General features: G+C 34.6%; 3 protein-coding genes across 3 annotated transcripts; 2 read left to right on the top strand and 1 right to left on the bottom strand.

Annotated features, from left to right (window-relative positions):
• Positions 1-364: 364 nt before the first annotated feature.
• Positions 365-3,484, top strand: LOC124828170 (serine/threonine-protein kinase SAPK2). Its single transcript, XM_088103453.1, has 9 exons — positions 365-738; positions 820-894; positions 1,516-1,616; positions 1,980-2,034; positions 2,145-2,237; positions 2,322-2,414; positions 2,526-2,630; positions 2,752-2,850; positions 2,923-3,484. The coding sequence occupies exons 1-9, from the start codon at positions 619-621 to the stop codon at positions 3,205-3,207; spliced, it is 1,026 nt and encodes a 341-aa protein (XP_087959579.1). The 5' UTR covers positions 365-618; the 3' UTR covers positions 3,208-3,484.
• A 1,444-nt stretch (positions 3,485-4,928) lies between these two features.
• On the top strand, positions 4,929-19,220 carry LOC148205541 (uncharacterized). Its single transcript, XM_088103450.1, has 14 exons — positions 4,929-5,326; positions 5,426-5,492; positions 5,572-5,687; positions 5,935-6,001; positions 6,158-6,206; positions 6,328-6,413; positions 6,597-6,847; positions 6,941-6,996; positions 13,242-13,327; positions 16,033-16,125; positions 16,802-17,147; positions 17,321-17,850; positions 18,426-18,660; positions 18,738-19,220. The coding sequence occupies exons 1-14, from the start codon at positions 5,064-5,066 to the stop codon at positions 18,953-18,955; spliced, it is 2,463 nt and encodes an 820-aa protein (XP_087959576.1). The 5' UTR covers positions 4,929-5,063; the 3' UTR covers positions 18,956-19,220.
• Positions 19,221-20,459: 1,239 nt separating this feature from the next.
• Positions 20,460-23,686, bottom strand: LOC148205540 (ras-related protein Rab11A-like). Its single transcript, XM_088103451.1, has 2 exons — positions 23,344-23,686; positions 20,460-21,143 (listed from the first exon to the last, which is right to left on the bottom strand). Exons 1-2 carry the CDS (start codon positions 23,676-23,678, stop codon positions 20,696-20,698), a joined length of 783 nt encoding a protein of 260 aa, XP_087959577.1. The 5' UTR covers positions 23,679-23,686; the 3' UTR covers positions 20,460-20,695.
• Positions 23,687-26,227: the final 2,541 nt, after the last annotated feature.

Genomic DNA, 26,227 nt, shown 5'->3' with positions numbered 1-26,227 from the left:
ATCAGAGGAGTGAAATTATTTTAATACGTATACATGTATTGTAATTTTTAATATGTGAGACAATTTTAAAGTGTGTAATCATGGTAAAGAGGAGGAGGAGAATGAGAATATAATATTTTTACATATAAAATATGAGTTCAATGACGTAAAATAAGACATAATGATATATAAATCATTATTATTGGCAACATTCTGTAATTGTTAAAAAAAAACTAATTTTGAAAATACAGTATAAAATAGTTTTTTTTATAAAGATTGTGGTTATGAAGAAAAATATGTTATGTCATCCCTCATAAATTATACCTACCTAAACTAAATATAAATTTCTGACATACAAAAGTCCTGTGTCTGAGGGCATAGTGACAGTCCAATTGTAAATTGCAACAAAGGCATCAAAACCCAGAACCCAATCATCTTTTATTGCAAGCTTTTGCGCATTGGAATTTGGAGGCCTTAAAAAAGATGCGATGCTACACGCAAACTAGTAGTACAAGTCCAATAAGAAAAGCAACATAGAGAGATTGGCCAATTCTCTGGCTAGCTCACATCTCATTTAACACAATTCCCTGTTGCTGATACTTACACACACTTCAATTCAAGTTTCAAACTTGCTTAACCATGGAACGGTATGAGATAATCAAAGATATTGGGTCAGGGAACTTTGGTGTCGCAAAGCTCGTCAAGGAAAAATGGACTGCTGAATTATACGCTGTCAAGTTCATTGAGAGAGGCTTCAAGGTTCTTTTTTCCAACATCATTTCTCTCCCTACCAATCTTCTTTTCTGCTTTCATATTTTCTTTTTCTATTGGGTTCTGCAGATTGATGAGCACGTGCAAAGAGAGATTATAAATCACAGAGCTTTGAAGCACCCCAATATCATTAGATTCAAAGAGGTACCAAATTCCAGACTTTTTGGTTTCAATGAGTATAATATCAAAGCTTTTAGTGCAGTTATTCTATATCCTTTCTCCAAAACCAAATCCTTTGCTTTCTTTAGCTACTTCTTACCAACTTTTGCGAAAATGAATATGCATCCAGTGCTATATGCTCCTGAATTCAGTTTTGTCCCAGAATGGAACAACTATTCCAGGCCAATTATGGGAGCATGTTTTCTTTCATTGTCCTTCGTAACTCAGCTTTATTCTCTACCATATATACAGTTCCCTCAGGCATCTCAATATTCACTCTCATTTATTTCTGATTTTGCTTATTCCGGAATCTTTTAAGGAACTAATCAACAAATCTTTTCAATTTGATTTGTAAAGATCATTTTTTTCTTACAAAAGTAATGCATACAAGTAAAACTAATATCTGGAGAAGAGGAACAGTCATTGCTCCTTTTCAATTGCAAGAGGTAAAAGTCATGTTCTTTCTTCTCCGTATATTTGTTTTCATTTTGCCATCCATCGTTTATATACATTGTTATTACTTTATTATGAGACCATTTTTTGTCTGTAACAATTGTTTCTTGCCTTTCACTCTGGTTTGAGACATCAAATGGAAATTCAATGCAGGTGTTACTTACTCCAACTCATCTTGCAATAGTCATGGAATATGCTTCCGGGGGAGAACTGTTTGAAAGAATATGTAGTGCTGGGAGATTCAGTGAGGACGAGGTAGTGCTTTTGTCCAACATGGCCATTGTATTACTTAATTTTTTAGATTCCAAAACAGTAATAAACTAAGATTGTATCAACTGTACACTCTGCATGAAACAAAATAGGAGTACTGTTTCTTCTTTAAACAAATACATATAATTCTAGTGCATGAACTTTCCAATGGCAAGTTGATGGCATGTTAGCTGCTTTTGATAATTAACATATTTTATTCATACAGTTTCGATTTTTGCATTTAACACACTGTTATTATCTAATTACTTGACTTTGTTCCTTTTATCTTATTTTATGCACAGTATTTCGAATGCTAGATACTTTTAAAGAGAATAAAATGCTGTCTTAATTTCTCCTTTTCTTTGCACAGGCAAGATATTCTTTCAGCAATTGATTTCTGGAGTCAGCTATTGCCATTCAATGGTAACATTTTCTTGTCCAATCTGGATCTGAATGGTTTATTTCTCAACGACTGTTTCAAATTCAGTCTGATTACTTTCATCAGCTGAATTGAAGAAGTAATTTTGTTGCAGGAAATTTGCCATAGGGATCTTAAGCTGGAAAACACACTTCTAGATGGAAGCTCAGCACCACGACTTAAAATCTGCGACTTTGGTTACTCAAAGGCAATAAATAACTCATAACTTAAATTTCATTCAATATTTGAGAGTCTGGTTCATTACTCAATGTTGTTCCTTTTCTTTTTTCAGTCATCAGTTCTGCACTCCCAGCCAAAATCTACTGTAGGAACCCCTGCCTATATTGCACCAGAGGTTTTGTCAAGAAAAGAATATGATGGGAAGGTAACTTAACTTTACATCTAAATTTCCCTTTCCAATCATGTAATCGTGTATTCACTCATTTGGAACTAATTTTTTGGCCACTGGTATGTTCTTATCCTCGAGAATGATTAGGTTGCAGATGTTTGGTCTTGTGGGGTGACCTTATATGTGATGTTGGTTGGTGCATATCCTTTTGAAGACCCAGAAGACCCAAGAAACTTCAGAAAAACACTTCAGGTTTGTTCGACCAATAATAATAGGAGTTACCTTTATTTGTCCAAGTGTACACACTTAATTGTCACTGATTATCACTAATTAATCACACAATTTATTAATTCAGTTTGGATAATTTTGACAGAGAATTCTTAGCGTCCACTATTCTATTCCAGACTATGTACGTATCAGTAAAGAGTGTAGACACCTTTTGTCTCGAATATTTGTGGCCAACCCAGAAAAGGTACCATCGGTTGAATGTGTTAATAGCATATATATTTGAGTATCCTAACTATGGTTTCATCGTTTGAAGCAGAGAATTACCATACCAGAGATAAAAATGCACCCTTGGTTCCTGAAGAACTTACCAGTAGAATTTATGGAGGAGGGAGAAGGAGTGTTGCAAAATGACATGAAAGAATCGTGTGAGACTCAAAGCATTGAAGAAATACTGTCCATAATTCAAGAGGCTAGAAAACCGGGTGAGGGCCCAAGAGTTGGTGAGCAATTTGTTGGGGGCAGCATGGACCTTGATGACATCGATGCAGATGCTGACATCGATGATATTGAGACAAGCGGTGATTTTGTCTGTGCTTTGTGAACAATGATGCCTGCAATGTTTTTGCACTCTGCACACCAATTCTCCCTGAAAAGCAGTTTAAGATAAGATGTTCATTAACGAGATGGATAGGGAATCAAACAAAACCTCTCTACCATGGCTTTTGATTTTCCTTTCATTGCAAGTTAGCTTGTCTTCTTCTTGCTTTAGTGTTTTCGCACTTGGCCAAAATAATCACACTGTAAGATATGTTATATTCACTTTCTCTCTTTATGTATAAAAAATAATTTTCGAATGCGATGTCTCTTCTTTTCAATTATTATAATCCTCGAATGCAAATTCACGTTTGAATATTAAGTGATCTATCGTTGTCACTGTATCGGCATCCGTTAAAAGCTCCGAGCGATGCTGATGCATCATGCTCTTCACGAACCTCAAAAATTAAAATATTATATTTTTCTTCATTTTTTTATCTAACGTATATTAATTCAGGTTAACTTTATCTGTTCACGAAGGATGGGACTGTTAACTTTATTCTTTTATTTAACGTATATTTACCTTTTGACTTTATATTTACTAAATATTTTTAAAGTGCCTTGAAATTGTTTTACTTTTTAGTAAAGTTTGTGAATAAAAAATAAATGGTAAAAAAGTTATATGCCTTTAGGTTCAATCGATTTAAATTAGTCGAAGTTTACTATGATTTGTAAATACTGAGAATCTTGCGATAAACTTAACAAAAATGAAGGGATCCTATATTTTTCGTCGGGTGCATTAATGAACGGTAATTAATTTTGTTAAGCCACTCTGTTTTTAAATATATGTTTATTTTAGGGTTATATATTTCTATTTATTTTTATCATGAGTTTAATATGGTTCTCCATGTCCATATTTTATATTCTTTTATTATTTTGTAATAAATTTTCATATGATAAGAAATAATTTATGAACTTTTGAGTGTTACAATGAGATGCCTGACCTTATTTGAAAATATATCTTTATTATTTATAAATATAACTTTATTTTTTAATTGTAATTTATTTAACACAAAATAAATGAAAAATTAATATTGTGTGTGTTTCTTAGTAGGAAGTATTGGAGGTGAAATGTGTTTAGGAGGAAGTATTGGAAATGAAATGAGATATTAAGAGAGGTGAAAATTATTTTATAGAGATGTTTAAACGCTATTTCTAAGAAGAGAAATAAAATTGTTTATTGATATGAATAACAATATAGATTTGATGTTTTTCATTCTAATTAAAATTCATGAAAAATACGAATAAATTTTATATTATTTTGTCAAATATTCTAAGTTTATATTATATATAGAGATTTATCTTTTGATATCTTCATTTGTTTTCCAAATTTATCTTTTAAATTAAAGTTTTTCAAATTTAAAATAATTATTTTATTAACTTTATTATTTTTTAAATTTTACTTTTTTTTTTTCAATTTGATAGTTTATAAACTTAACCACTTTTTTTAACTATGAAAACTACCTATAAAAATTATTTAAAATAAAATTATAAAAATTATTTATATTTTATATATTACTCCTCTATTCCTATTCTACAAGACTCGTGTAGTTGAACGATTCATTAATTATTTTGTAACAATAATTTCAATTAATTGAGATATTTTTACTAAAAATATTATCTAATGTCATTACCATTTTATGACGTTAAATACTCATTTTTGAAAAAAGAAAAAAAAAAAGAAAGTTCAGTGTGTATGGGAAGGAACTTGGAGATAAAGAAGTTGGGGACGGTTAAGTGCATTTGGGTCAAGCGTTAAGATACAAAGCCCAATAAGTGTTAACCGCAGGATTTGCCAAAACCCTACAAAAAACTGAACGGCGTAACCGCCCGGCGAAGCAGAAGCAAGCGGAGACGACAACCATGGGGGGTGGTGGGAGAGGAGGCAGGTCCCGCACTCAAAGAAAGCATTTCCGCCAGAGCAGAGAGAACGTGTGGAAGCGTTCCAAATCTGATCCTGATCCTTCTTCAACAGAAAACAATCCTTCATGGACTCCTTTCGCCACCGAGAACGCCGCTTTCGATTTCTACTACAAAGAGCAGGGAATAGTCGAACCGCAACAGTGGGACCAATTCGTTGCTGTTCTCCGAACTCCATTGCCTGCAACCTTCAGAATCAACTCTAGGTAAACCAACACTAACAATTTCAAACTCTCATATTCGACTATGTTCTTTCTTTTGTATTCTCTTTCTCATTCAGATGCTGTTCTCTTTCGCGATTGCAGTAGCCAGTTTTCCGACGACATTCGTTCTCAACTGGAGAATGATTTCGTGCATTCTCTTCGCGACGAGGTATGTTACCTCATACAGTTTTTCTCGTTCTTTTTTTAGTTTTAGTGTTTATTGTTTTCTTGTGGATTATTCCCTGTAGGTTGGTGAAGGGGGTGAGACTGAGGCTATTCGGCCGTTGCTGTGGTATCCTGGGAATTTTGCTTGGCATTCAAATTTTTCTAGGATGCAGCTTAGGAAGAATCAAACGCTTGAGAGGTGAATGCAATTTCTGATGTTCTATAAGTTACATGCTTTTTTTTCCTCTAGGGAAGTGTTTAGGGACCAATCAATACACATTCTAAAATTAACAAATATGTAACTTAGTTGGTCTTGTTACTCTTGAGGAAATGATTGGGCATTCTTCTTCTTGTATTATCAAAATACATGAAAATCCTACTGCCAAGCCAACCAATAAATTGAAATTTTATGTCTATTGCTGCTCTGATTATGTTGATTCTTGCAGGTTCCATGAATTTTTAAAGCTAGAAAACGAGATTGGAAATATCACAAGACAGGAAGCTGTCAGTATGGTGGGTCTCTTTATATACTCTTCCAATCTTAATGATCATACAGAATAATTTTATTTTATTTTCAGAATTTTGAATGCTTTAGTACCTGAAGATTACCATTGTTCTAACCTTTCAAGAGTTTAACTAATGTCAGTCTAATGGTTGTTGGAAACTTAGGTTCCTCCTCTCTTCTTGGATGTGCATTCAGATCATTTTGTGCTTGATAGTAAGCAACTTCTAGTGCATAAAATATTTTTTGTTGTTTTACCTACCCATTTTTTATATTGTTTAATCTGGAATTCAAACTTCAGTGTTTCTTATTGTTTAATCTTCCCTTCCCTTTTCAGTGTGTGCTGCACCAGGTTCAAAAACATTCCAATTGCTTGAGATTATACACCAATCAAGTAAATCAGGATCACTGCCTGATGGAATGGTTTGTATCATTTAATTACAAAACGTTGCTTCTGTTTCTCTGCCCTTATTCATTGTTTTTATCACGTAGTGTTTAGCAGCAATTTGAGTTTCTGGACTACAAAGTTATTTAAATCTGACCTGTAATGATTGGGCAACTACATATGCAATACTTTTATTGTGTTTTTTATTACTTTATAATTAGGTTACAGCAAATGATCTCGATGTCCAAAGATGCAATCTTCTCATCCACCAAACAAAAAGAATGTGCACAGCCAATCTGATTGTTACAAATCATGAAGCACAAAACTTCCCTGGATGCCGATTAAACAGAAATTATGAAAAGATCGAGTTAGATCACAATATTGGCCAACTATTATTTGATCGTGTTCTTTGTGATGTCCCATGCAGTGGAGATGGTACCCTTCGCAAGGCACCTGATCTCTGGAGAAAATGGTAGTTTTTATTTCTTTCTGTGGACTCTAGCTCCACTTCATCTTCTTTTCAATCACTAAATTATTTTCTACAACTTATTTTACCTTTCTGCAGGAACACAGGGATGGGACATGGTCTTCACAGCCTACAAGTTTTAATTGCTATGCGAGGTGCTTTTGAATTCTTTTCTCTAATTTGCTGTTTGGTGCTTGCCATCATTAGTCTTACATTTTTGTTTCCTTGTATTGTGCAGTCATCATTCTCATTTTACCTTTTCAGCGAGAAAGTTATTGATAACCAAGAGGGGTTGTCTCACATTGACCATTTTCTCGAAGACACTTGCTTTAGGCATTATAGTATTTCTCTAATCGCTACCTATCTCTGCTATAGTTGGCAGTCCGTCCTTGCAATGGATTTAGGATAGCCTCCCTTCACCCTGAAAATTTTGTTACCATCATAAAACAAATTGATAATAAGATCACTTAAGTCTATGATATGCTTGTTAAAGTTTTGTTAACTAGCAGATGATTATAGATTGAACTCACCTAGATTTATCTAGCTTGGGCAACTGTCAACTAGTTTGGGTTACAACTTGTTCATTCTGGGTTGAACTACTCCATACATATTTTTAAAATATTTGACCAGTATCATTGAGTGAAATTTTGTGCTTATAGGTTTAGTTTACTTTTAAAATGATTGTCATATGCTTTGTCTTAGGAAGTGAACGCCCTATGTTGGGCCTTAGGGATCAGACTAGTAATTTCTGAAGAGAAACGAGACACTGTTGAACTCAAGAATTTAGAAACACAATAGATTTTGTATTTCAGAAAATCTGGTTTTGATGATCAGATTTGTGGGCACTCAGCAAGGTGTTCCCTCCAGAGAAGTACTCTAAGCAAATAACAACTACATTGAATATAATCCACCTTCATAACTGGAACACAAACGAAATACTTAAGATTGAAAAGAAATAATTCTTGAGGGCTTAATTGATCCCTCTCACAATCTTCTATTTATAAGAATAAATTGATACACAAATACATGATAAATAGGGTAACCCTAGACACAATATAATCATGATAAATAGGGTAATCCTAGACACAATATAATCATGATAAATAGGGTAACCCTTGACACACTATAATGATGATAAAATAGGATAAATATCCTAACACTCCCCCTCAAGCTGGAGCATACAAATTGTATGTACCAAGCTTGGAACAAATAAACTCAATCCGAGGACCCCTTAATGACTTAGTCAATACATCTGCGAGTTGATCGTTTGACCCAATAAACTCAGTACATATTTCTTTGGTCAACAACTTTTCACGAACAAAATGACAATCAATTTCTATATGTTTAGTCCTCTCGTGAAACACTGGATTTGATGCAATGTGGAGAGCAGCTTGATTGTCGCAATACATCTTCATAGTATGGATGTCACAAAATTTAAGCTCTTGAAGGAATTGTTTCACCCATATAAGTTCACATGTTAATGATGCCATTGCCCTATACTCGGCTTCCGCGGTTGATCGAGCTACTACATTCTGTTTCTTACTTTTCCATGAAATAATGTTTCCTCCCAGAAAAACACAATATCCTGTTGTAGACCGTCTATCAATAGGTGAACCTGCCCAATCTGCATCACAATACCCAGAGACATGAATGCTTCCTTTATCTTCATATAACAATCCTTGCCCGGGAGCCTTCTTTACATACCTTAGAATGCGAATGAGAGCATTCCAATGGTCAACACATGGAGCCTGCATGAACTGACTAACCACTCCAACTGCAAAGGATAGATCTGGCCTTGTAATAGTGAGATAAATCAGTTTGCCAACCAGCCTCCTATACCTCTCTGGATCGGAGAATAATTCACCTTCTTCTGTCCTTAATTTCTGGTTTGGGTCCATGGGACTGTCTACCGGTCTACAATCAATCATGCCTGTTTCTTGTAATATATCAAGAGCATACTTCCTTTGGGAGATTACAACTCCATCTTTTGATTGCGCTACTTCAATGCCTAAAAAGTATTTGAGACTTCCAAGATCCTTGGTTTGAAAATGTCTACACAAGTACTCTTTTAGTTGAGATATTCCAACAGCATCATTTCCTGTAATGACAATATCATCAACATATACTATTAAGTAAACACATTTCCCGAGAGAAGAATGACAATAAAAAACTGAATGGTCTGCTTCACTGCGTTTTAGCCCAAATTTTTGAACAATGGAGCTAAACTTTCCAAACCAAGCACGTGGGGATTGCTTAAGGCCATATAGAGATCGATGCAATTTGCATACCATACCAGACTCCCCCTGAGCAACAAACCCAGGAGGTTGCTCCATATAAACTTCTTCCTCAAGATCACCATGTAGGAAGGCATTCTTGATATCCAATTGATGAAGTGGCCAGTGACGAATGGCTGCCATGGCAAAGAAGAGACGAATAGTAGTCATCTTGGCTACAGGAGAGAAAGTGTCACAATAATCAAGACCATAAACCTGAGTGTAACCTTTGGCAACAAGCCGAGCTTTGAGCCGATCAATTTCACCATCAGGGCCAACTTTAACTGCATACACCCATCGACAACCAACCGCCTTTTTTCCTGGGGGAAGGGGCACCAGCTCCCAAGTATTACTGTGCTCAAGAGCCTGCATTTCTGCAATCATAGCTTGTCGCCATCCAGGATGATCAAGTGCTTCTTTCACATTCTTAGGTATAACAACAGAGGACACTGAGGATAAAAGAGAAAAATAGGAGGGCGACAATCGATGATAGCTTAGAAAATTATAAATGGGATGAGGGTTCCGAGTGGAACGAGTACCTTTTCTGAGGGCAATAGGCCATGCTGAATCATTTGCACCAGGAGGCGTGGGAGGAGGTGACGAGGGAGAAGAATCTGAAGTAGGAGATTCACCATTGTCTTGGGGAGGTGGACTATCCATTGAGGCCCTGTGTGGGATGATCTCAGTATGTGGAGAAACAGGTGTAGAAGGATTGTGATCAAGACTTGGAATGACAGAGACAGTGGAGCTATTTGACTCAACCATTGGAATAGGAAGGACTTGCTGGAGGATAGAAACATCCTGAACAGATGGAGAGAAGTAAGGAGTCTGTTCAAAGAATGTGACATTGGCAGACATGTAATACTTCTTAGTTTCAGGAGAGTAACACCGATATCCTTTTTGAAGTCGAGAATAGCCTAAGAAGACACATTTGAGAGCGCGAGCGGAGAGTTTGTCTAGACCTGGAGACATGTCATGAACAAAACATACACAGCCAAACACTCGGGGAGATGTATGAAAGAGAGGATCATTAGGAAACAAAATGGAGAAAGGGACTTTATTATCAAGAGAGGAGGAGGGCATCCTATTAATAAGATAACATGAAGTTAAGATGGCATCCCCCCAGTGATGGACAGGAATATGGGCACCAAGCAAAAGGGTACGAGCAGTTTCAACCAAGTGTCTATTTTTTCGTTCTGCTATACCATTTTGTTGTGGTGTATGAGGACAAGTAGACTGATGTAAGATACCATGGGAACTCAAGATGGCAGAAAAGGAGGATGAGAAATACTCTTTTGCATTATCAGTTCTTAATATTTTGATTACTTGACCAAATTGATTCTTGATTTCATTCAAAAAGGATGTAAAGATAACTAACAATTCAGAACGATTTTTCATAAGATAAACCCAAGTACATCTTGAATATTCATCAATAAAGGTAACAAAATATCTAAAACCAAAGGAGGAGATACGACTAGGTCCCCATATATCAGAATGGATGATGGAAAAACTAGAATTACATATTGATTGAGACCTTTTAGGAAAGGAAGATCTAACATGTTTTCCTAATTGACATGACTCACATTCTAAAGTTTGGAGACCACTAAGTTCAGGACACATCTTTTTTAATTTGGACAAATGAGGATGGCCAAGTCGATCATGTAGCACTTTAGGATTAGGAGCAGCAACACAAGACACCCTTGGACGAGATCCAAAATGGTATAATCCGCCAGCTTCATATCCTTCTCCAATCTGTCTCCCCGAACCACGCTCCTGTATAACAAAAGATTTATGATCAAAGGTTATTGAACAATTTAACATTTTAGTCAACTGGCTTAAGGAAATTAAATTAAAAGGACAATTAGGGACAAAAAGGACTGAGTTGAGATTGAGGGAGGGAGACAAAGAAACATGACCGACTCCTTTGGAAGAAGTTTTAGATCCATTTGCAAGGGTTATGAAATGAGGTTTTTCTCGAAAGGAAATAGATGAGAACAAAGAGGTATTACCAGAAATGTGATCAGAAGCACCTGAGTCAATTACCCATGAATTTTGACATTCCATAGATTGAGAAACGCAGGCTGTTGATGTATTGGGAGATTGAGATGGTTGTGCCAAGCTGTTAGACTTTAACCTTAAATACTCTTGATATTCATCCTCAGAAAACATAGAAGTGGAGGTTTCAGTTTTCGAAGTGGAAGTTTCAGTCTTCGAAATATTGGCGGTTTTGGAAGGGAAACCATGTAAGGAGTAGCAATTCTCTTGAGTATGACCCATCCTTTTACAATATGTGCATTGAGTACGTCCCCGACCTCCTCGTCCTCCTCCGCTAGTGCCACATCCTCCTCTTCCTCGTGTGGCAACCATGACAGATGGTTCCACTAGTTCATGCGCTTCTTGAGTTTGAGATACCGGGACACGCAGAAGGCGAGTGGTCAATGTTTCCATAGAGGGAACCTCATGACTAGTTAGAAGTTGATCTCTGAGATGATCAAAATCGGGATGTAGGGCACGAAGGATCAACACCATGTAAAATTTGTCTAGTTTCTTTTTGATATCCTCTAATGGATCTACTTCCAAAAACATCCTAAGTTCTTCGACAGCAGATTGGGCTTCAGCCATGAAGGACACCATATCATGGTCTGCCATTTTAAGAGATGCAAGCTTGTTCGTAGTGTCATAGAGACGTTGAATATCGTTGGCATAAATGCTTTGGGCTTTCTTCCAAAAGGAGTGACAAGTTTTGAAAGCCCTCAAAGATACAAGAAGTTTGGGTTCCACTGATTGCCATAACAGGGTACACAACTGGAAATCTGCTTGTTTCCACTGATCAGCTTTTTCAGTAGGCACATGGCTTCCATCTCGCTCAAGGTGGTCATAATGCCCTTGGCCACGGAACCACATTTCAACAGCAGCAGACCATGATAGATAATTTTTTCCATTTAGCTTCTCGGAGGTAATTGATGGACTTCCAGAGAAGGAAAGAGTACTGCCAGACGCCATCTCTGAAGAAGACAAATAGTACTAGCGAGGAACAAGAAAACCCTAAGGGTTTAGACGAAGGAAACTGTGACAGTGATGGACGACGGTGGCCGGCAACGGCGGGCGGTGAACGGCGGCCGGCGACGGACGACGGTGGCCGGCGGCGACGGTGGCCGGCGGCGGCGACGGTGACCGGCGGTTTACGGTGGCCGGACGGTGGCCGGCGGCGGCGACGGTGGCCAGCGGTTGACGGCGGGCAGCGGCGGGCAGCGGCGGGCGACGAAGAGCTATGGCGCCGGATAGATATATATTACGAGACAGAAACCAGAGCGGGATCGACCCGCTCTGATACCAACTTAAGATTGAAAAGAAATAATTCTTGAGGGCTTAATTGATCCCTCTCACAATCTTCTATTTATAAGAATAAATTGATACACAAATACATGATAAATAGGGTAACCCTAGACACAATATAATCATGATAAATAGGGTAATCCTAGACACAATATAATCATGATAAATAGGGTAACCCTTGACACACTATAATGATGATAAAATAGGATAAATATCCTAACAGAAATAATAACTGTCAAACCCAAATGCAAACAACTACCAAATAAGCCACACAAATAACTGCCACATAAACCTCTTTTAACAATTCAGCAATGAAATGGATAATATATGCTGAAACCAATTTCTTTTTTCTCCTGACACATACTTCCGAGTTTCAAAGGCTCATGTCCCTCTATCAATCTCTCTAACTCATTCTATTATATACTGAAATTTATTGGAAACAATGAAATTTACTTGGCCCTTAGTCCTTAATGAACCTTCCTTTTGATTTTGGAATTTCTAATTTATTGCAATCAATAATGTGTGTTGCCTACACTTCTCATTTCTACACGTGTTATGTCTGTTATGTGTCTTCTGAAGAAGAAAGACATTCTTACACTAAGCAATAATTTCAAATTATCACTTTAAACTGATTTCTCTTTTTGCTCATTGTAACTTTTGGAGACAAATTACTGGAGTAAGAAAACCTACTCTTGATTGGCTTAGCGAATAGAAATGAACTGGGGTTTGTGATATACTGATGTTTGTTTAGGATGATTTTGTAAATCTCAACAGAATATTCATATTCTCAGGTATATCTTTACTCAAAATTGGTGGAAGAATGGTTTATTCAACTTGCTCAATGAATCCTATTGAGAATGAAGCTGTGGTTGCTGAGGTAATATACCTTGAATGCTCTTTACTTAGATAATCTGTGCTAGTTCTTATGTTTACTTATAAAATTACTTTGATATATATTAAGATCAGCAAAATTGACTTAGATACTTGCTTTCAGAAAAATGACTTGAATATAGACATGCAAAATTTGCCCAAACAGCGGAATATGGCCCAAACAGTTCTTTTCTACCTTTTCTTGTTTCTTGTCCTCTCTACATCGAAGGCATCCTATTCCTCATTGAGTAACATGGTTGTTTTTATTCTAGTGTCAACAAGCACTTGTAATGTCAATTAAGTCCATATTTGAACAAAGTTGATGGAAGAACTTTTGTATTCACGTCCTCTAGATTATTATGGGTATCTTTTGCTACCAAAACATCATCTAGTTATTGATTAACTAAATTGTTATTGATTAACTAAATTGCACTCTAATTGTCATAAAAAAGCACAATAAAGTCCTCTTGACTTACACCAATATCACCAACTAGACTTCTAAGTTACAGAATTTCTTTTACTACTTTTATAGCAATTATATTTACTTTGTTTCCACAGTCTTACAAGGCTACAATAAATTGCAAGGTCGGATGCCAAATGTTAGTACTACTTTCAATTGTCTCAAATAACCATTCAAAGACCACTTCCACTGAAAGATCATTAGCATAGCTAAGTGGCAAACTCTACTAACGTGATCAATAACTTCATTCCCTGACAAACACTAGACCTATGATATTTGGACCTCTTAATTGTATGAGAATCCACTTCACTACTTGTTGATGCGCCTTCCCTAGATTAGTCATGAGTTGACTAACAACACTCATTGCGTATGCAAAATTTGATTTAGTACGAATCATGACATTCATTAGTCTTATGGTTGGATTAGAGTAAGATACTTGTGACATGAAGTCTGCCTTTATTTATGGTGACATTTTTGTTGTTAACTTAAAGTATGTAGCCAGAGTATCATTTGGCTTTGTATTCCAATTTTTTCTTTTTCTCAACGTAATATTTTTTATATGAACATGTCCTGAGTTTTTCAATCTCACATTATCTCCATAGTCAGTATTCTTCTGTTGGATCTAAATTCTTCGTTTCAAATTCATCACTCAATTGTGCCATCACCTTGTTGATCTCAATTTAATGTTTATGTGCGATTAACATATTAACAACAAAAGGAACCAAGTAAAGGAGTTGCCAAACAAATTTTTATGATAAATAGAATTTTCTATGAATTGAATTGTTTATATCATTGTTTGAATGACTAGTTCAACCCATACAATGACTTCTTAACAAACATACATGGTCTTGTTTTTTCAGTATGAGGAACCCTTCTAGTTGTTGGGTAAAATTCCTTTACTGCAAACCACTATGGGAAAAGGTTGTTTTCACATCAGTTGTTCTAATTCCTATTCAAGTAAATGTTTCAAAGCAAGGAACACTCTAAAGTTTGATCTATGTTATCCTTAGGAGGATTGAAAGGATCTATGAAATTTCAAGTGTCTTTTCAACTGCAAAACTCAAAAGGAGCTCTTAGAAGTACCATGAAGATCACAAATCATCAAGTGAGATAAGGAAATGCAAGGGTTAAACTGAAAATGTTAAGGAGATTTGAGATGGAGGAGAAACACACCACCTTCAATGGGAGGAAGAAGGATAGGTGCCATTGTAGATTCCCTACTAGAAAAGATTCTTCAAGATTAGAACCAAAGTGAGAGAAACAAACTCTTAAAAAGACTCTAATATCACTCTTAAACTATAGGAAAGAGAGAGACATGTGTTTCCGAGATAACACAAATACTTTATTTATATTGAGAAAAAATGGAATCAATACAATAATAGAGGACATCTGATATCCTCTAGTAATAAAGATGTTATACGGGAATAAATAAAAAATGTTTCTAATAATACATATATAATCTAGATATTCTTGATTATGTAGGATCTGCTTCTTATTTTTATGATGAACATGTCCTCTCAAGTTGAAGCATATAAGTTGTACGTGCCCAATTTGCTGCAAATATGATTGATCCTTGATCCTTTTAGAGACTTGGTGAATATGTAAGGCAATTGTTAACTAGAATTGACAAATCTAGTGGTGATATCCCTAGATTCCAGTTTTTTTATGAAATTACAATTCACCTCGATATGTTTTGTCCTCTCATGAAAGAGGATGAGAGGCAATGTGTAATGTTGCTTGATTGTCACATGCATTTGGGAACTTTCTTCAAATTGAAAATCTTTGAGGAGCTGTTTTAGCTATATCATCTCAAAGTGAGCAATGTCATCCAAAAGATTTTGGGATCAAGTCAAGATTCCAAAAATTGAAAAGAGAAATGGACAGGTCATTACAGCATTCTGCCCTTTTTCGAAGTATATAGTTGTAAGCTGTGTCGAGCCACGCTCTTTGAAAATTAAAGAGAAAACATGTCAGACATGTAATTGAGCACTTCCATACCTGTAACTTGCAGTGAAGATTACTAACATTTTGGGCACATTTTGATAAGCTTCTTAAGAGAGAACTTCTCCAGAATATGCTTTTTAGCGTTTTCAAATCCTACTCTTTCTAGTTTCTAACTAATAGAAAAGGTACTAAACTTTTAGGGACAATTTTTTCCATAACAAAGCTTTTTTTTAGAAAGAATGAATGAGAATATGAATTGAAGCTCTGCATAGTCTTTTTTATCTTTCGCCCTTTTTGTCATGTTGCAGGTTTTGCGGAGGTGTGGAGGTTCTGTTGAACTTGTTGATGTCTCTAGTGAGCTTCCACAACTTATTCGTCGGCCAGGTCTCAAGAAATGGAAGGTGTGTTTGTCGTGACTAACTTACCATTTATTTATTTTTAGGAAGTTGGAGTTTTGGAGAGAACATGTAAATTTAAGAAAGAAATTTGTACCATACCTATACATGCCAAAGTTTTAGTGCGTATCTCATCTTTTGTGGATTCTCCTGGAGACAATGCCCTATAAAATTATGTGAGTTGTCAATATGGTGGTTAGCTTGCTTATGTTTCTCTGTTCCATTGTAGTTTACTTTCTTATGGTAGCCATGGGTAAAAGAACTTGGTGTGGCCAAGCAGCTGTCTCTTCTAATACCCATTCCAAACTGCCATGCTGAAATTGTTTGCTTCATCATTTATAGATGTCATTACTTGCTATTTGAATTTTGATGGATTTGAAATGCTGTTTTACTGATTTGTTGTTTGGAAAATGACTGAAAGTGATTTCTTTCTAATCAAATTTCTTCTATTTGATTTTGATCTGTTGGATGTTCTGTAAAGTTATTCCCTCCATCAAACCCATGGTATAAAATCAAGTTTTAAACTTTTGAAACCGAAAATTTGAAGTTTATCCTACTTGAACATGTATTCTAAATAAATGCTGTTGGTTCTGACTCTGATTGAAATATGGAAGGGGTTAATTTTGTTTGTAGCTGCATGCATTTAAGGTTTTCTAAATGTGTTTGATTTTTGGAGATGCAGGTATATGACAAGGGCTCCTGGTTTGTCTCGTATAATGGTGTTCCTAAGTTTCGTAGAAGTGTAATTCTTTCCAGTATGTTTCCTTCTGGAAGAGGACATCCCGATGTTGTGGATAGTAGCTGTAATGTTAACGTAGAGGTTGGTACTAATGGTATTAATGAAAACGTTGGAGATATTAATGAAGACGCTGGAGATGGTGTTCAACCAGTACTGAATCCTGTGATGTCTGAATCTGTTGAGGAAGTTTCTGATTTCCCTCTAGAGCATTGTATGAGGATAGTGCCTCATGATCAGAATACTGGAGCCTTCTTCATTGCTGTTCTGCAAAAAGTTTCTCCTTTGCCAGGTAGTATTCTTATTATGATTTATGATTACATTTGTTTGACTCTGTCTCCTACTCTTTTATAAGTTTTCGTTTCTAATAATTCCAAGTTTTACCTTTCTTCCTTGTCTATATTCATTGTCACAGACCTTTCTTTGCTTGCCATAACAGGTTCTTAACTGTTTATTTTCTTTCAGTAATTCCAGAAAAACCAAAAGTAAAAATTCATGTGCAATATGTAGATCCAGCAAGCCAGAGTCTTAATGATGCGCAAGTACAACAGATAACTTCACCGGAAAATGCACATGAAGAAGACTTCAAAGCAGTTTCAGAGGAAAATGCAGATGACAACGAACCCAATACCCAAGATATGGAAGATGATCCTGTTGCATGTGAAGAACAAAAAACTAAGGAAAATCTAGAGCCTGATAATGTGCAAAACACGATGAAGAGGGTTCCAGGAAAGAGAAAGCTACAAATTCAAGGAAAATGGAGGGGTGTTGACCCTGTTGTCTTTTTCAAAGATGAAATAATAATCAATAGTATAAGGGATTTTTATGGAATTGACGAGCGTTTTCCATTCAATGGTCACCTTGTTACAAGAAATAGTGATACAAATCATGTGAAAAGAATTTATTATATCTCGAAGTCAGTCAAGGATGTTCTTGAGTTGAACTTCAAAGTAGGGCAGCAACTTAAGATAACCTCAATTGGCCTGAAGATGTTTGTAAGTATATTTTGTTCTGAATTGAAAGATATTGTTTTTGTTCGTACTTTCACTTTATGTGATTGATTTATTTATCTTCCATGCTACTAATTGTATGAATGATTGATGTTGATGTAAATATTTTTTATTAGAAGCTATCCAAAAGTATAGGTAAGTGGATAATCGTTGGGGCATAGGAGATCAATCTAGTCCTGGGAGACAGATTTAGTCAGAATTTGATTAGTAAAAGTAAATTGTATTTTATTTTACTTTTGATGTTAAAAGAGGGAAATGAGATTTCAGTACCTAGGCTTTTCTAGTTTTGTTTTGTTGAGTCGGTTTCTAAGTTCATGTGATGTTGATTTATTGATCTGAATTATAGTCATCTGCTTATTTAATTTTCACATATGCTAAAAATATATTTCGATATAATAAGTACATAATGCATGTAGAACTGTTTTACAAACTTAATTTCTTCTTGTGGATCATTCTAGAATGTCCCAAGCGGACTGTATTGGCACGATCTAGACCATTTTGTGATAAAAATGGTCAGTCCCATTGATTAATTCTTATGACCCAGTGATTTCATGTTACAGGAAAGACAAACAGCACGAGAAGGTAGCTCTGCACCATGTGCTTTCCGGATATCATCTGAAGGATTGCCCCTTATTCTCCCATACATAACCAAACAGATTCTGCATGCATCTCCCGCAGACTTCAAGCATCTTCTGATGAACAAAGAAGTAAAATTTGAAGATTTTACTGATGCCAAGTTTGGTGAAAAGGCAGCAAACCTATTGCCTGGCTGCTGTGTGGTAATTCTGAGTTTAGGTATGTATCACCACGCCATAGAGAAGTTTCATTCCCATTGGCATCGACATATTTGTTTATATGGCCTTTTTGTGCAGGAAACACAGCTGCTGTAGAGTCTCTTCAAGTGGATGAGTCAACGATAGCCATTGGATGCTGGAAAGGAAGAGCGAGGTTGTCTGTGATGGTTACTGCAATGGACTGCCAAGAACTACTTGAAAGGCTTTTAATACGTTTTGACAATGTAAATGGTTCCTCTGGGCATGTCCACAAATCCTCTGATGATGAGGAAGAAATACGACCTGTGCAAGATTAAAGCAGTAAAATGATGACAATGATGGTGTGAAAGCTGCTGGGTTAACAGATATTCTTCACTCTGTTGTAACCAATATTTATGTTATTTATCACTTACAGAAATGGTGATTTGTTCTTCACCTATGAAACGTTAGTGAAAATTTATTTGTTTTTTAATTTAAGCCCGTCATTATTTCAAAGATAGATAGACGTCGGCCCATATTTGTATCAATAGAATTATTCTATAGTTTTGGTTTCATAAATTGTTTCTTCGAACTTTTTGGCTATACGGTTTAGAGCCTTGGGCTGTTAAACTTTTGAAATGTTATTCCCTGCGCGATCATGTAACTGGTCAATTTTAGACGAACTCATGCAATTTATACCTACGGGTAAAATTCAAAATTATTTAATAATTTTTCCGTAAATATTTATAGAAGAAAAGTAAAATGTTTTTCTATAAGCTATAACTTATGTACTTTGTAAAAGTTCTTTTATGTTGAGTTCTCCAAAAATTGAATTGTAATTTATATAAAGTTATTAATTTTAATTATGAAGTTTATTTCATTTATAGTTTTGGAGAACATGTCGAAAATGCATGCACCATATTAATTTATATATTGTTTTCCTGGTAAGTTTTTAAAATGCATTTTTAGAATCTAGACTTGTGTTACTCTTAGTTAAAATCAGTTAGTATTTTGGTTAAGCAGTGTAAGTAGGTTCAGTAATTTAATCTAATTATTTAATCAGAGTTTATGTATTTCTTAGTTAGCAATTACATCCAACTCAACCTAATTATAAATAGGTTAGACTAGGTTGGATAATCGGATAGAACCATTTAAATTATAAGACTGGATATTTTTTTGTAATATGTGTAAACAAAATCAATTTTTGTTTTAATCTCTTAAAGAAAAGTTTGTTTTGGTCCTCATATTTTTTAAAATTACAAAATTTGAACATTTTGATCAAATATATATTGGCATTTACTAGTGTTATTAACTTCTAATGGTTATGTTATAGTCATTTTGAATAATTTTGATTGATTTACTCATTTTTTATACCAAATGAAACGTAAAAGTTAAAACGATCTCTGTTATTGGTTAATGATTCGATATATATTGAGATATACCTAGCCTATGTTATTATTTTGAAATAACGTGACATAACACATTTAATTGCATGTCACGTTACCAATAAATGAATAATATTGAACAGAACTAAGAAATAATAATTTAAACTCATTGTATTTAGTAAACGGTCAAAGATATTAATTCTAATTCAAATTAAATGACTACGTGTTTTATTGCAATAACTGCCTTTTTAAAAGTAGTCTCCATTTATATTTATTTGTACAAAATTATTTTAAAAACACAGTTTTCAACAAATAAATGTTTTTCAATTTCAACTCTTTCAACAATTAATTTATCAAAATCTAATTTTATGGACGGTTGAAGCTATAATTGAAAAACCCATTATCTGCACATACGTATCTCATGATCGCTTTGCCGTACCAACAAAATGTAGCCATGTCAAAACTACAAACAAGAGTGATGACATTATCAAATGCGAGAACGTTCCAAGTTCCACCAATTCACCTACAAAAATCACGTATATATTGAACCACGCAATTGTTCATTTTAGTGGTTTACTCGGCAACCAAAACAAATTAAATTTAAATGTACAAAAAGCAATGCGCCAAAACCTTTAAAATTTGGTAACAAGAACACAAGCATGAGATACACTATAGAAATTAATTATAAATAAGTCAAGATGCTTGACAACACATATTCCTCCTAGCAGGAAGTTCCTGTGCAGGGCCTGGAACGATAATCTTCTGGCCAGACAAAGATGCGGAGTTACCATTTCCCTGACTTTCATCAGCAGTTAGATTCTTCTTGTTGAGGATGTTGTATATTTCTGTCAAGACAGTTACGAAGGCTGTTTCAACATTAGTTGCCTCCAGTGCTGAGGTCTCTAGGAAAAACAACCCTTCTTTCTCAGCAAATTCTTTTGCATCCTCGGTGGGTACATCACGCTGGTTCTCAAGATCACATTTGTTTCCTATCAGAATTATCACTATGTTCTTGTCAGCATGGTTGCGCAGCTCTTCTAACCACCGGGGTATGTGATCAAAGGTTTGGCGTTTAGTGATATCATAAACCAACATTGCCCCCACAGCACCCCTGTAGTATGCACTTGTAACTGCTCTGTAGCTGCATCATAAACCATTCATATATGAGGCTAAACTGACATTTAATGTACTTGTAAGTCAACCATTCCAACCAATAAATAAATAACGAGAAGAAACACTAAATAGATATAATTTGCATGCAAGAAAATATATCTCTAATCTACATGCTTCATAACAAATATGTGAGAAACAGGAAAACATGTCCAAACTAAATATGTTGGTCAGTATAATTTATAAGTGTGGAAAATTTATGTAATACGGTACCCAACATTTGTTGTAAAAACCTGACGAAATCACGAAAAAAATAATACTTCCTGATGCGTACACACTTGTTGCTGTATTGTGCAATTCTATCAAGATACAATAAAAACTTCTCATTCTTTGAGATATTTAGAATCTAATAAGATAAACTCTTAAAGAATAAATATACCCAGAATATTAGAAGAAGAAAAAAAGAAATGAGCTATGTGAGGGAGAGATAGAAGAGAAATGAGTTGAGTGATTTTGAAGGAAGCATTAGCGGAGTGGTTCATGATTGTCCAAAATTCCCAAGGTTTGCTGGAAGAAAAATCCAGCAACAACTCAAAGTTCACAACTTGCAGAAGAAGAAAAGAATCCAACAACTGTTGGACTAAGGTCTTCGACGGACGTAGCTTCCGTGAATCACGACATCAAGAATAGGGGTTTTAAAATTTGCAACTAACTGTTTGTTAGCTTTTGCAATATACTCGCAGCCCTTTATTTTACAACAACATTGGCATCCACTTCCATGGATGGTCTGTCGCAGGTTCTTCCGTGTTTATGTATGTGGTAAATATCAATGTTTAAAAACTGAGGTTTGATGTAGTTCATATTGGAAAAATCAGTTGTTATTGTAAAAGCTCAATAAATGGAGAATATTGACATCTAGTTGACTAGTTGAGAGCGGGAAGTATAACGAGATTCTATTTCTATGTCTTATAAACAAATCTAAGCAAACGCATTTCTCTAAACTCTGTAAAACATGAGATCGTATTACATTAAACAACTTATGCAATAATTCATGCACTACAATCACTCCATTCAGTTGGAATCCCTCCCACAATAATACCAAATATGTTCCAAATTCAGAATTCATTTTCCTTTAGAAAAAATTATGGTTTTATATAGTTCGAGAATATAAAATGTTAGAAATGGAGTAAGAAGAAAGTCAGCATCTTTATGAAACTAACAATCAATCAAAAAAGGCATAACTATCAATTCCGGTGAAGTTGATCTATAAATTTATCAATACTTAGACCATAACAGCGACGATTGACCAAAATGAAGAAAGACAAAGGCAGCAATGAGAAACGCAGACTTAACTAAATCTACCAGGATTACATATAGCTTTGAATTTTGCATAATAACTACACATTCACAAAACAAATGCTGCAAGACTATGACATGGTGGCCATAAACTCGTTCCACAACAGTTTTTCACGAAAAAAATACCGTTGCAAATTTAAAAAAAAAAAATCACTGGGGTAATTAACTAACAGCAACCCCACAATTTCGGCGACCAATAGCATCAACACAAATAACTGATTCTAATGCACAACCAAAACTATAAATCTAGCCACAAAATCAAGAATTTTCAGGTCTTTGCAACCATATCACAATATTTGTCCATAGTTTTTGACAGTATCAACGAGAGTGGTGACCACACCGCAGCTACTATTGGAACCATAATTACAATCCCAATATCAAGGTTTTCCGAACATAAGTTAGCCTAACATAACTATAACTCCAAACTACCGGTTTAACTGATAATGTTTCACACAAGTTAATACACACTCTTGGTTATATTTTACATTTTAATATAATTAACTAAATTGGAAATTAAGTTTTCTTTATGATTAACGAAAATCACGGTGACGAGTTATGTCAAGTGTTCGTCCAACAACACAAATTCTCTCGAATAAGCAGTTTTCCTTGTTTCGTGGTAAATTCCAGATATTTATTAAACCTAGCACATGCTCTTGAATACGGCGTGCTATTCGTTTTGCTGCTTCTGTCACTCATCAATCAGGAATCCAGAACTTGATCGTGATGATAAGCTTAGTTAATAGAGGATCGCTGGCGGCGGTGATGAGATCACGCGCGAAACGAGGCGGTGGTGCAGATGACAGATTGAAAGCGAAGCTAAAAATGAAGAAAGTAGGGAAAAGGAAAAGAGATAGCTGGAAGAGCAGTTAGAGTACCGTTCTTGGCCAGCCGTGTCCCAGATCTGAGCCTTAACGGTCTTGTGATCGATGAGCAAAGTCCGCGTCTGAAATTCAACACCGATGGTGGACTTTGAGTCCAAGCTGAACTCGTTCCTGGCAAACCTCGCTAGAATCTGTGACTTCCCCACCGCAGAGTCACCAATCAGCACCACCTTGAAGACGTAATCTATCCTCTGGTTCGCGTCCCCATACCCTCCTCCTGCACCAGCACCTGCCATTTCCACTCTCTTTCTAACTGTCTCCTTCCCTTTCACCTCAAAACTCGAATAAAAGGTGACGATCTTTTTTGTTCTTTTTTTTTCATCAATCATAGGAGAAATTTATTTCTTCATCGTTTACATTTATTGGTATTTTTTGGAGGGACACGTGTCAGGTGACACGTGTTGGAATGAGGTGGAAGCGTAGAGACGTGTTTCCCCACACCAATTAGAAGTTAGTTGGTTTGGTTTCATAAAACAGTGTTTGAAGAAGAGTGAAACGGTTGTTGAGGACAGCTCCTTCTATCTTACTTTCCTCTGATCCCACCACCATTTTACGCGTTGCGGAATAGTTGTCTCAAAAATGCATACAAAAAAATAATAATATTTATATAATGTAATAAGTTTATTACAACATTATTTCTTCTAAATAAGTTAACTTCAATTTTGTCTGGAGTTGAATAAAACAATATCCACACTCATTGAGTTATTAAAAATATTGTCAAAATAAACATAGCTGTCGCTCCATGTATAATAGAATAATTTTTGTGTATATGTCCTTTTCTTTCTAAATCAACCGTGTAATATGAAGTGTTTGTTTTATTACAACAACGAGAGACACTAGAGATCAGGTTTATGATATGATATTTCTTTTGGTTTGTTAGTTTATATATAAATAGAATACTCTGGTATTGTTTTAATAGTAGGTTTAAAATTAAAAAAAAAACAAAAAGTTTGTACATAGATTATACATTATTTTTTATTGTATTTCTTTAAATGTTATAACTCTTGGAATATAAGTATAGTTTAATTTCCATAGGTTAAGGTTTTGATATGATAAAAATAATTAATTTTACTTTGATTTTATTTATTTATTTTCTTTATTGGATGGTTGAAAAGGAAATATTATTGATGTGGAGTTGATTTTTTGGATATTTACCTATATAGTTGGGATTGTGAGAAAAACATTATAAAGAGATCGTTGATTAAAACACTCTTTAATCCAAATAACTATAGTTAATGTTGTAATTTTATAATGTAATAATTGTATATATATTTATATTATACAATATGTAAAATTTGAATATATGTGAATTGTATACATTCTTGAATAAAAATATTGTTTTGAATATATGCGAATTGCATAAATTTTTATGATTGTTTAGTGTGACTTTTAGGTCAAGTAATATCTTATTCCTTATATTCGAGTGGTATGTAATAATTAGAAACAAACCAAAAGAAATATCTAAAATAGTATGAGAATAGATGTGATTTCTAAAATAGTATGAGAATAGATTAAAAAGGATTAAAATGACATTTGTAAGTAATAAAGTATATTTTTTTTATATAAAGGTAAATTTTGTATAATTATAAAAACTAAATAAATAAGTAAACCTAATTTTTTGAAATTCAGTATAGATATACTGTCTAACTACTCACAGTATATTTGTTTTAAAGGCCTCTACATTGTTTAAAAATGTTTAAATTTATTTATAGATCGATTTTCTTGAATTTAAACAAATAAAAATAAGATTGTTATTTAATTGAATTAGACTATATTACTTCAAAATAATTTAACTTCCAAATTTATGGTTACGGTATAACCACTTCTTTGATGATCCATTATAATATTTAATTTTTTCAATCAAAAGAAAGGGATTACACTGGAATTTTAATTTTATTTTCAAAATAAACTAGTATTTGAAAAATATTTCTAAAATAAACAAATAAATAAGGTTGATGAATTTATAAACTATTATTTTAATTTTGATCAATTTTTTGTTAGTTTTTTTTATGTGGTTAGTAATGTGTCATATTTTCAAGATACATGTACAACAAACTAATGTCACATGTTTAATTTTATTATTTTGAATTAAAATTAAAAAATGCGTAAAAGATTAGTTCCTACACCCTTTTCATATCTTTTATATATCTTTTGTACACAATTTGTACACTTTTTACAATTTTCTACATCCTTGTACACGTTTTGTACACTTTTTCTACACCATTTCTATACCACTTGTACACCACTTATATATCATTTATAGAAAGACGTAGAAAGCGTGTACGCCATTTTGTACACACTTTATACACCCTTTGTAGAGAGATGTAAAAATGGTGTATCCCATTTGTACAAAGGGTGTACAAAAGGTATATATCTTTCTATATCTTTGGTAGAAAGATGTAGAAAATGTGTATAAAGGGTGTACAAATGATGTACAAAGGGTGTATATAGGGTGTAGCAAAGGTATAAAAAGGTGTACGAAGGGTGTAGAAATGATGTAAAGAATGTGTAGCAGTGTACAAAGAGTGAAAAAAATGTGTACAAATAGTGTGGAAAGATGTAGAAAGAGTGTAAAAAGCACTATGCCAAAAGGTGTAAATGTGTAGAAAGGGTTTAGGATAGTGTTAGAAATGTGTAGAAAGGTTATTTGGAGGTTGTAAGAATGATATGGGAAGACTATAGTCCCGATTTATTAGGTTGTAGAAAGGGTGTAGAAATGATGTAGAAAAGGTGTAACAAGATGTAGGAAATGTTTACACTCTTTCTACAACCTTTATACACTCTTTCTATACCCTTCTCCATCCTTTATACACCATTTCTACATATTTCTACACTCTTTCTACATCTTTCTACATCATTCTACAACCTTTCTACACCC

Source organism: Vigna umbellata, chromosome 1 (assembly GCF_029865625.1).
Source record: "Vigna umbellata cultivar VRB3 chromosome 1, Vumbellata_1.0, whole genome shotgun sequence".
Taxonomy (NCBI): domain Eukaryota; kingdom Viridiplantae; phylum Streptophyta; class Magnoliopsida; order Fabales; family Fabaceae; genus Vigna; species Vigna umbellata.
Note: the sequence above shows the minus strand (reverse complement) of the source record. Positions and strands in the feature narration are given on the sequence as shown.